Source organism: Cotesia glomerata, linkage group LG10 (genome assembly GCF_020080835.1).
Source record: "Cotesia glomerata isolate CgM1 linkage group LG10, MPM_Cglom_v2.3, whole genome shotgun sequence".
NCBI lineage: Eukaryota > Metazoa > Arthropoda > Insecta > Hymenoptera > Braconidae > Cotesia > Cotesia glomerata.
Genome location: NC_058167.1, coordinates 3266549 through 3278924, shown reverse-complemented (window position 1 = coordinate 3278924; position 12376 = coordinate 3266549). Strand labels below are relative to the sequence as shown.

Here is a 12376-nt window from a genome sequence, read left to right as displayed (position 1 = left end):
TAACTTAAAATTACTTCTTAGAAAATGTTTCATTACTGATTCAAAGTCAGTAAACGATAGAAATCTATTTATGCCACTAAGAAAGCGAAGAGATACCTTTAAAAGTTTGAAAAAAACTTTTTGTGAAAAGTTATTTTTTGATACAATATTGTAAAATGCTTCAAATGAAAAAAAAAATCAGACAACCAACTACAAGACCTGTTAAATGTAGTTGGATTAGTGAAAAAATGTGAGTCAGAGTTCTTCATTTTCATATGACAATTGAATTTTATATTGTAACTTGTAGGAACAAATCGAAGTATTTTACGTCTTTAAGAACATGGATATCTTTATCTTGATCATTGTCGGCTTCACTAAAATACAGTTTCAGTTGAATCAAAAGAAAAAAGTACAATAAAAACACAATGATAAAGCAAAAATAATATTTCTGCTGAAAACGAATAATTAAATTTATTTATAGATAGTTAACTTAATATAAATGTTTCCGTATCCGGGAAAAAATGATCAGACCTGACCATGCCTGTTCATGTATGATCAGGCCTGAAATTAGATCTGATCATGCCTGTTCATGTATGATCAGGCCTGAAATTAGACATGATCATGCCTGTCCATGCCTGTTCATGTCTGAAGTGTTAAATACGCTCAGGCCTGATCAGGCATGAATAGGCATGGACAGGCCTGATCAGACATAAACAGGCATGAGCGTATTTAACCATTCAGACATGGACAGGCCTGATCAGACCTGATCGTATTTAACCCTTCAGACATGAAAAGGCCAGATCAGACATAAACAGGCCTGAGTGTATTTAACCCTTCAGACATGGACAGACCTGATCAGGCCTGGGCGTATTTGACGCTTCAGGCATGAATAGGCCTCATGAATAGGCATAGTCAGATCTGATAATTTTTTCCTGGGGCATCTAGAAATTAATTTTTCGTGTGAATTTAATGGGTTCAAATTCAATATTAGTAAAAATAATCTTGAAAAGATAATATTGTGTATAAAGTAATCATAATAATTATTTGAGGACGTGTTTTAATAAGTGAAATAAAAATTAATTGTAAGAAATTTATAAATTTAATATATATTAAAAAAAAAATAATTGTAATTTTTTAGATACTTCAAATAGCAATGATGTTATTATTTCGTTGTTTTTTTTTTTATTTTTAACTAATAAGTGGGGCGATAAAACTAAAAACTCAAGTTGGAATGAAACAGAGACCGTTAAATGCTTGTGTGATTCTGTACTTATGGGATTTTTTAATGATCGAGTATAAAAATCCTATGTTATTGTTTTTGTAACTTCTTGATTTAAGTAAAATTTACTTAAACAAAGAAAATTTTTTTGGCTCAAGAACTTTTCTGATAGCCCTAAATAAAAAAAAGTATTGAAAAGAATTGGATTGACTAGAAAACCAATTCTTTTCAATACTTTTTCCTTTGTCTCAATACTTTTTTTTAATCAGGGAGATTCCAAACAATTAAATTCTTTGATAAAATCTTCTTGGTCTAAGATTTTTTATCTTGAATCAAGTTAACTTTTTTATCAGTGTATATGATAGTAAAAATAGAGTTTCTTATAAATTCGTAACTTACATCAAAAATTTCAAATCCAGCAATATCCAATACACCAATAAAATGTTGACGTTTTTGTTTAGTGTCCAAAGTTTCGTTACATTTCTTGACTAGCCACTTGAATAATCGATCAAACATGGCTTTAGACATGGCACCAACTGAATAAGTAACTTGATCTTTATTACGACCTTGAGTGACAAATTCATTTCCGACTTTGATTCTCGGCTTCAGTAAATTTTTGTACATATCTTGGCAGTCGACACCAAGCAGTTTCGCTACACGTTCACCTTCCTGAAATTAATTTATTTATTATGAAACAGATTAAAAATCAATAAATTTTGTACACTTCTTTTAAATAGTTTGTAGAATTTTTTTAAAACCAAAATGATGAATAAAAACAAAAAAAAAATAAGAAGGATAATTTTATATTTGTTTGAGAACTACTTGTTTGAATTTTATATTTTTCATTTGGATTATTCTTATAAAAATATAAAATATTATTTATAAACATTCAAAACTTTTATCAGATTTATAACAAAATTATTTTTATTGATAACATACCTCTGTACCATCAGCTTCAGCTTGCTCTTCACGTCCTCGCTGTTTAAATTTCATTCCACCCATGTGCATGACAGAAGCCGTAATTTTGTAGATATCATCTTTTTCTTGTTGAGTAAATCCAAGTACGTCAAACGCTTGCTATATAATTAAATTATGATTTAGCAATTGAAAAGTTTAACACAGTTGAATTAGATTAAAAAAAAAATTTACGCATATAAAAGTAAATCAATTTATCCAAAACTATTGCAACACATAGAGACGAATCTCTATGTGTGATTACGTTTTCAAAGCAGCATTTTACATTATAGGCAAAGCTAAGTTTCAGCTATTGTTAAGGCCGCTTCTTCCCTTTAATTAACTTATAAATGTTTACCTCTATTGAGACTTATTAATTTGTATGATAACCATACCATATCGATCACGAGCCTTCATTGAAATTAATCTATACGACAGCGTATATTGTTTCCTGATGGATGTTATTTGTAAAAATCTTACATAATAGCATTTATGAATTAAACCATATATGATGGATCATCGTTTGTGATGTTCTCGTAGCAGTCGTTAATAATCGTTCGTGATGTTCTTTTACCAGTCGTTGTTATTGGTTTGCGATATTCTTATAGCAGTTGATATATTTTAATTTATTATATTTTAGTCTTATACCTTAAAGTATAGTATTATTTATGATTAATTATAAATACTGAGATCACTGACATTATATTTTTTTTGTTCCTGTTAATCAGTAATTTCGATAATATGAGATTTTATAAAAGTACTATCAACCGTTTTTACTGAAAATATTTTTCTTAAATTTATGGATCTAAAAAAATTTTTTTTTGGAATTTTTCTTTCTTCTTCAAATATCGATAGAACTATTTCTTCCTACGACACAGTATTTCAAGAACTACTTAGATATTTCGAAGTTTGAATGTTTCCTTAATTTTTTTGCCCGAAAATATAAATCATTACTGGATGTTATATGAGAGTCATTATATACTATCATTACTATTATTTCTAAGTATACACCAGTTTTTACATCATACCCATAAGAAACTTTACATTAATTTTTTGCGTTTACTGAATTTAATTAATACTAAAATTTAAATCTCGTTTATACAAATTCTATGATTATCATATCGATATGAGTATAGACCCATCAAATGTATAGTATTTTGCACTCTTAGTCTAAAAAAAATTCTTTATAAGATTAAAATTAACATATTAAATTACAAAAGGCTAACGACTCTATTTTTTTTAATTCTTAAAATATTTATAATAAAAAATAAATGCACTCGTATAAGCGTAAATATTAAAAAATTAAAATGATATAAGACTGTAATATTTTGCTTTCTTAAAGCCAAATGAAAAAGTGAGTACTTCACGTAGATAATAATTAAAAATTTTTCATCATATTATATGTCTTCTGCTTTGTTTTTCATCGAGTTTTATCGACGATATGATGATTATTTTCTTCCAAAAAAACTTAATGAGATTGAATGAAACTCAAGACTTGTGTACGCGAAATTATTAATAACCGTAAAAATGGAAAGAATGTCAATATTCTTTTAATACTAATAAAGATGAATTAACTTCAAGGGGACTTACATCCGTGAGTAAACATTCTTCACCATCATCTACGTTGGGAATTGTAATTTTTCCTTGTGCTACGTTGTAATAGTCGTATATGTTATTTGACAAGAAACACATTTCTGGAAATCATGATTAAAAAAAAAATTTTAAGACATCTCTTTCTGTCTGCTTCTGCATCTATATATATACAATAGCTATTTTTTCATTTTTGGGCTCTAGGAACAGCTAATTTGTCATTTAACGATAAATATGGGAAAAGGGACGAAAGAAAGGATACAGGAAAAGGGGAAACCACTCAGTGATAACTTTTCAGTAACCGAAAAAATACTTCGGACAGCCCGGACCAGGAATCAAACCTAGATCTTTTGGTTACGCACCAAAAGCTCTCTCAGTTAAGCCATCCGAGACCTTGTCCATAAATACCTTACAGTCACCTAATATACATATAGTAATTGACAGTTTAATTATTACTAACTAGCTACCGTAAAACTATTAATTATCATTTAAAAATAGATGTTTATTGTAAAACAAAACTTTCATCTGAAAATTAATTCTTCTTTAATCTTAATTATATTATGACTAACAATAGTTTCCTTTGAAGAAATCCCAGCTTGAATATTTATTCTACTGAGTAGTAAAATTAGTAAGTTAAATAATGGTAAATTTAACTATCCTAGTAGTGGGATAATAATATTATACTCGGTATGTTGACAAACGTTTAGAAAACATCATGTCTTTGATCATTTTCATAACTAGCGGCAGAAAGCTTGTGAGCAGCGAGGAAAATAGGATATCAGTATTTTGCTAAACATTAAACAACATCCTTTTGGGTGATCAATTAAAAACAGTAATTATTTTTGAATCAATTAAACTACAAAAGAATATGGCTAATGTGTATAGCATTAGTTATATGATCGAGGAACTTACATCAGTTTCTTCCATGTCTGATGCATCATTGACTCCTGGAATTCTTGTCTTACCCTGGTTTATGTAGCAGTAATCACCAATCCGGTTGGATAACAGGCACATTTCTGCATTTGTTTCTTTTTGTATGATTATCACGCAATGATATTACCAACATTAATTGATAATTTCTTATGGGAAGAAAACGACACTTAAAAATTAAGGATTTTAGCTGCAAATAGACATATCATACTGCTTGGTTAATCTCCACAATAAGCAGATTTAGTAATTAGCAAATGTTTTAGTGGCAAAATTATGGGCATCTATGGACATACACTAAGCCAAAATATTCAAAACTGAAGAAAAAAAAAACTGAATTTCATGGTAATTTTTGGAGGTCTCGCTTGAAAAAATCAGTGGTAGATATAAGAAGAAATGAAAATTCTTTATTTTTCAAATTAAAATAAGAAATTAAAAATTTTCGGTTGTCTTAAAAGTATAAGATGTTCAACAATTTTTAACTTCCCGCTAAGAAAATCGAAGATTTTCAAAAATCGGGAAGTTATTGTTTTCACCCCGTTTTGCAAAAATCGAGTTTTCATCAGATCTCGACGTTTGAAGGTCACAGGAAGCTTCCCTGACTATCCCCGCGAGGTTGTCACTATGCCTGTGTGTGTGTGTGTGTGTGTGTGTGTGTGTGTGTGTGTGTGTGTGTGTGTGTGTGTGTGTGTGTGTGTGTGTGTGTGTGTGTGTAAGTATGTGAATCGCTTATAACTTTTGAACGATTGAACCGATCGGAATCTACCAAACGGCGTGCTAAAAAGTTCCCTCGAACTTAGATTTCCTATGAATTTGAATTGATTCGGATCTATAGATTTTGAGAAATTTTGAGAAATCTCAAAAAAACTCGGAAAAAATTTTTTTTTTGAAAGTGGTTTTTTTGGAATAACTTTTAAACGGCTTCATCGATCAACTCCAAAAACTAATCCTCCCTTGAGCTTGAAAAACCACGTCGATCACCGTTAATCCGGTCAAAATCGGTTGATTCATTCGAGAGATAGCGTGAACGAAAGAAAACGAAAAAAGTGTTTTTTCTGAATTACTCCGAAATTTTTTGTTCTATCAATTTAAACTTGAAGATTCTTTATAAAGCTTAAGAAACTGGAGCTCGGAGAGCTCCAAATAACACACAAATTGTATTTATGAGCTCGAAGAGCTCAAAAACGAAGTGCAATTTCAAGTGTTTAAGTATAGAGTTGGCGGGAAGTTGCAGGGATGGCCTTTCATGGTCAACCGTTTTCCTAATTTTTTTTTTTTTTGATACTTTTATTATTTGGTTTTTTTAGGTAACTTACTTTGGCTGGTCTATGGGTCTAGTACAATGATATTTGGAGTTACCATTGTTTAAAGCAAAACGGTCATTTTTACTTTAGTCATTTATTACTTGGAAAATAATGAAAATTAGAAAAAAAAAATTTTTTTAGCAGTAAAATTGTTGGAAGAAGAAAAAAATGAAAATTAATTACTAAACGGTATTTGGAAAACTTGTTATAAACTCTCAGCTATTAAAAAAACTTATGATGTTGACAGTAACTCTTTTTAAAACGTCAAAGCATCTCAAAGATGAACCCTAAAAATTTTAGAGCACTGAGATTTTTTTCTGAGTAATGAAACCTGTCGTTGTCATTAAAATGTAATTAAAATCTATTTAGGGGTGAATTTGTTGTTTGTTTTTCAAGTTAAAAATATTGTAAGTAATAATAACTGATATTTCTTTTTTCATGAAAACTTGAGAAAATAATGGGGCTAAATAATAACGTTAATAAGGACATATCGGTTTTTACTGAGATTTAAGAATGTTTTTAAACAGCTCTTGTTTTCAAAGATAAATATATTTTTTCTTAAATTTGACTCTATAAATATAAATATATTGCAAATTATGTAAGAATTAAGTATTGCTAGAGTGATCGATTTGAAGCTTGAGAAAAAAAAAAAACAAAAATTTCAAATTATAAATGTATGTATCATTTGGTTAACTTTCTAAAAAATTATTTTTTTAATACGTTAAAACCAAAAATCTTTTTTTCTTACTTTGTAAACTTTTTTTATTTATACTGAAAGATTTGAAGAATTTAATGCAATTACTATTAGAAATTTTGTTTTGTTTATCAGTAAGTCGAAATCGTTAGAATCATCCAAAAAACTTTCGTTTTCACTTCGGACATGCACTTACGTCGGTAGCAAGCAGTTCTTCCCCATCGTCGAGGCCGGGAATAGTCGTCTTGCCTTGAGACACGAAATAATAGTCCCGAATATTGTTGGATAACAGCAACATGTCTGAACGGACAGTAAAAAACATGCAAATAACAGCACTCTATTGTATATTAGCAATACTACTACACATTTTAGTTAACGGTAGTTCTATTAAATTTACGTTTATCATAAGGAATAAAAGAACTTTAAATTTCAAAAATATTATTTTTTCAATTGAATCAAATATTCTTCCTCGACGCAAAAAAATATATGTATTCAACAAAAAAATAATACGTCCATAAATACTTTTTTTTGCGAAGTACTTAGAGATCAAAATGTAATACTTCTTCACTTTTTTTTAATTAACGAATCTATTCATACAGAGTATTTTATGTTGAGGGGTTCTAATAGCCATTAAAAAAAATTTTTTACAGTACTAGTAGTCTCAGTAGTGTAGTAAAAAAACAGCATGCATAGATCATTCCAAAATCTAGGAATGACGTTTTTAATGATTGAGGAATCAGAGTTTATTAAGTATAATGGAATCATTAGAAACTATTTTTAACTCAATGCAAAACTAAATATGCATTGTCAAATCAACCAAAAATCATACTTCGTTATATTTCCTGTCGAAAAGGTGATATACAGTCAAAAGTCATCAACAACTTAAACAAATCAAAGGCGAATTTATTTTATAAAATCAGGTCAACTTTTCAGCGTCTATTGTACGTCGGTTCTTACGTCAGTGAGTTGACACTCCTCGCCATCATCAACACCAGGAATGGTCGTTTTGCCCTGAGATACGAAGTAGTAGTCAGTGATGTTATCCGAGAGACAGCACATTTCTATGAAACGAGTTTTTTTTTTTAAGTATAACTTCACGTTTGTCTTATGGTTTTCAATTACTAATTGACTGCTGCCTTAGAATGAATTATTTTTGTCGGTTTAACAGATATTAAATGAACAGTTTCTACCCTTACCAAAGTCGTGGTTTTATTGTTTATTTTTTTATATAGTTGGACAACCACCAACACACATTGGAAATCTTGACTAAAATTTTTAATAAAAAAAACTGAAAATTCATAAAAGCATTACCTTTCAGTCCCTTAACAGATCCTGACATCATCTGGTAGAAAATATGGTAAGATCGCTCTAATGTTTGTTGAGAAATTACTCGAGCTTTTTCAAGTAAATCTATTACAAACAAAAAACAAATTTTAATGAATGAGGAGCTACTAAATGAGTTACTAATCAAATGCAAATATTAAAGAATGCAAAAAATGTTTTTAAATTTTTTATTTTTCTTAAAGCTGTGTATCTATGGAAAAATGATAGCATGGAAATAAAATGAAGTATTTTTAAGCCTCAAATATCCAGTATCATAAGCTTTTAGCGTTACTTTTTATGTGCAATGATTGCCGCCTGATAATACATAAAAAATTATTTTTCAACTTCGCGTAATGAAAACCATTAATTTTCGAAAATTGAGGTTATTTCAGTTTGCCAAACTAGCTTCAAATTAAAAGTTCTTTTTCATTAAGACTTGGCTGTATTTTTATAAAAAAAAAAATTTTACGGCGATATAAAAATACACTGAATAAAAAAAAGTATTGAGACAAAGAAAAAAGTATTGGATTGAATAGAAAACCAATACTTTTCAATACTTTTCTCTTTGTCTCGATACTTTTTTTTAATCAGGGTGAAATTGAAGCTCAGTCAATAATCTGAATAATTTTTAGATGGATTTAAAATGAAAAAAAAAAAAAAATCTATCTATGTGGACCTTTTGAAGAAAAATAAAAATGAAAATAATCATGTTTTCTGCTACTTCTCATTATTACATGATAACTATGAAAATTGTCCACTAAAAAATCATGGTATATTAACAACTTGAGACTCCTAAATATTTATTTTTCCTGAGAGAATTTATCTTTAGAAAATATCAAAAAATAAAAAAAATATATAATTATATTATTTTTTGTAATAGTGTATATTTTACTTACATGTTTCTATATCAGCACCAGCTAGTTTTCCAGAGGGACCAAAGTGAATTCGGATAAATTTACCCTTGAAAAAAGAAAGTAAAACGAAATTTCGTTACGATGTTTCAAAAACCACAGATTGTTCAGAGAAAATTTTTCTAAAAATTTTATATTTTTTTTCATATAACCTGCATTGAAAATGCGAGTTTCAATGCCTGTTGAGCCAACCGAAACTAGACAATTTCAGACCAATGAGACTGTTGCCGAGCAGGAATCAATCATTTCTTCCCGGCGGAGAGAAAATGACGATTTTCTGCCCGCGAGATGAAGTTGCAGCTTTATTTTCAATCCTATCAGAGTATTTTTTGTTTGTTTCACACCTTTATAATTGTCATTCTAACCGTTAACTGTACTGACATATTATAATTCTGTTACTAAGCATAAATAAGAATGACAAAAGAAAACTATTCAATTTACGAATAATGTTTAATAAAAAATAAACCATTACTTTCTATTTTATTATAAGTTTTATGATAAAATGGTATTTTCGCTATTCGTCTGAAACTATCTAGTTCTGGTTGGCTCCAGACTTTGAAACTAGCATTTTTAATGCAACTTATATGAAAAATATAATTTGTGACGCGGGATGAAACACGATTTCAGACCGAGTGATGCCAGTCCTCGCTTCGCTCGTGCAGGCAACTTCACTCTGGTCTGAAATCGTTTTGTTTCATCCCTAGTCACACAATATACTATTAAGGTACACTGTAAAAATTTTCTATTAAATTTTGCTATATGGTGCATTGCATTCCTGGACTATAACGAGACTGATAACAAATTTTATCAATTGTAGCTTACTTTATGACTAATGCGCATACGTTTACTGTGGGACATTTTAAAATTTAATTTGTACAATTGATAAAATTTATTATCACCCGAGTAAAAAAAATTTTATATAATTAGATACGATTATATATAATTGTATATCATCTATACATAATTAATATATCATTCTATATAATTATATCCAATTACATAAAATTATTCAAAATTATGAAGGAGAATTATATAAAATTTTATGTGATTTATCTTCACAACTTTATAAAATTTTATAGAATTATATAAAATTAAATACAATTGTATAGAATTATATCTAATTAGACACAATTACATAAAATTATATAAAATTTTGTGATTCGCCTTTACAACTTTATACTATTTTATGAAATTGTATAAAATTATATATAATGAGATACATTTATATAGAATTCGACGGAATTCTTTTTTGAAATTATAGATAACTTTATATAATCAGATACAATTATATATAATTGTATACAACTTTGTATAATTGTATAGAATTCATGGTCTTGAAAGAGATTTCTGCAATTTTATGTAAGTACAGACGTCTATCTATCTGTTATAAATTTTACAGAATTCAATATATTGTGATTACTATAAGACGTTCTCTTTTTTTGAACCAAGAGTCTGTTTCTCCAATGATTAATAATCTTTTAATCGATAGTATTTTGCGGATGAAATAATAGGAACTTTATTAACTTATAAAAAAATTAAATTTCACAAAAATTAATAGTTTCGTCAAGTTTAAAAATTGTTACCCAGACCCTCCAGCAATATATAGTTCCATATACTAAACAAATAATTCCATCAAAATTTGAGCTTTTAAGGGTGAATTCTGGTCTAGAAGCCTAAATTTTAGGCATTTTTCAAACTAACATAAAAAAAAAATGAAAAAAATTTTTAGTGGCCGGTGAAGTGGGGGCTACAAAAAAAAACGGTTTACTCTGGGTGACATGATTCCAGCCCTTGTAGAGATATGAAACAAAAAAAACTGAAAAATTCTCAATCTGTAAAGATGTCGCTATCGCGTTGACCTTAGCCAAAAAAAACAAAAATTCACAAAATGGCGTCAACATAAAAAATCAATTTTATTTTACCCCTTTTTTTTACCTTTTAAAATTTTTTAAAAATACTCCAAATTAAAATTTTTCAAAATCCAAGGTAGACGCGATAGAGAGATATATAAAGCAGATTCTTACCAAATTTCAAAGGAATCGATGAGGTATAACTTGAGATATCATATCAACCACTTCAAAAAAAGTAGTTTCGAGAAAATCGCGTTTAAAGTTTGAGAAACTTCAGTAAAATAACTCATAATAATATTTAATATTTACTTTGGATTAATCGCGATTTCCAGATCCATAAATTGGGCCTTCTTCTACTTCCTACTCGATGTTTTGCGAAGTTCTTTCTGCTAATCGAGCTGTTCTGCCTTCTTTTGAAGAAGCAGAAGCTCACAGAAGCAGAAGCAGCTGCGTCACAAAATCCACTGTATCTTTGAAAATAATTCGAATTTTGAAAAATCCACTTAAGGACATATTTTTAAGGGTCTATTACTTTGGAAATATGCAAAAAAAAAAATTCGAATTTTTCAAATTTCTAGACCAGAATACCCCCTTAATTCTGATTCTACCTATATTATTTTTAACTTCCCGCTAAGAAAATCGAAGATTTTCAAAAATCGGGAAGTTATTGTTTTCACCCCGTTTTGCAAAAATCGAGTTTTCATCAGATCTCGACGTTTGAAGGTCACAGGAAGCTTCCCTGACTATCCCCGCGAGGTTGTCACGGTGTCTGTATGTGAGTGTGTGTGTGTGTGTGTGTGTGTGTGTGTGTGTGTGTGTGTGTGTGTGTGTGTGTGTGTGTGTGTGTGTGTGTGTGTGTGTGTGTGTGTGTGTGTGTGTGAAAGTATGTGAACCGTTTATAACTTTTGAACGGCTTGACCGATTTCATCGCGGTTGGTGCCATTCGAAAGAGCTTGACCAAACTTAGATTTTGAAAACTATTTGGACCGATTAAGATCAATAGATTTTGAGAAATCTTAAAAAAACTGAAAAAAAATTTTTTTTCAAATGTGGTTTTTTTTGGAATAACTTTTAAACGACTTAAAGGTTCAATTTCAAAAACTAATCAGCTCTTAACCTCAAAAAACCACGTCGATCGCCACCAGTCCGGTCAAAATCGGTTGATTCATTCGAGAGATATCGTGAACGAAAGAAAACCGAAAAAAGTATTTTTTCGGAATAACTCCAAAATTCCTAGCGCGATCAATTCAAAATTTAAAATTCTTTGTGGGGCTTGAAAAACTGCGTCGAATGCTTCTAACCGCGTAAAAATCGGTTTATTCATTCAAAAGTTATTGCGGTTTAAAAATTCAAAAAATAGTGTCTTATCAAATTTCTATCAGACTTTTGAGCTCGAAGAGCTTTAAAGCATAGGAAAGCAATCACTTTGAGCTCGGAGAGCTCAAAATAACCCATAAATTTTATTTTTGAGCTCGAAGAGCTCAAAAACGTCATTGGTGCAATTTTAAGCGCCTAAGTATGGAATTAGCGGGAAGTTGCAGGGATGGCCTTCAGGGTCAATCGTTTTCCTAATTTTTTTAATTTTAAAGTAATTATAAATTCTAAAGCAACTGAACACCTTAAAA

General features: G+C 29.5%; 1 protein-coding gene across 23 annotated transcripts in view; it reads right to left on the bottom strand.

The window, feature by feature from the left end:
- The window catches only part of LOC123273034 (myosin heavy chain, muscle), a 69401-nt gene that overhangs the window by 27875 nt on the left and 29150 nt on the right, over positions 1 to 12376 (bottom strand). For 13 of the 23 annotated variants that reach the window (XM_044740159.1, XM_044740157.1, XM_044740165.1 and 10 more), the window contains exons 6-10: positions 8887 to 8950; positions 7979 to 8077; positions 7625 to 7728; positions 2138 to 2275; positions 1598 to 1867 (exon numbers count right to left, since the gene is read on the bottom strand). In XM_044740159.1, the coding sequence (XP_044596094.1) occupies positions 1598 to 1867; positions 2138 to 2275; positions 7625 to 7728; positions 7979 to 8077; positions 8887 to 8950 (675 nt within the window). Of the gene's footprint in view, positions 1 to 1597; positions 1868 to 2137; positions 2276 to 3742; positions 3847 to 6863; positions 6968 to 7624; positions 7729 to 7978; positions 8078 to 8886; positions 8951 to 12376 lie in introns of all 23 variants that reach the window. The other 10 variants (XM_044740171.1, XM_044740168.1, XM_044740152.1 and 7 more) reach the window with 2 other exon arrangements.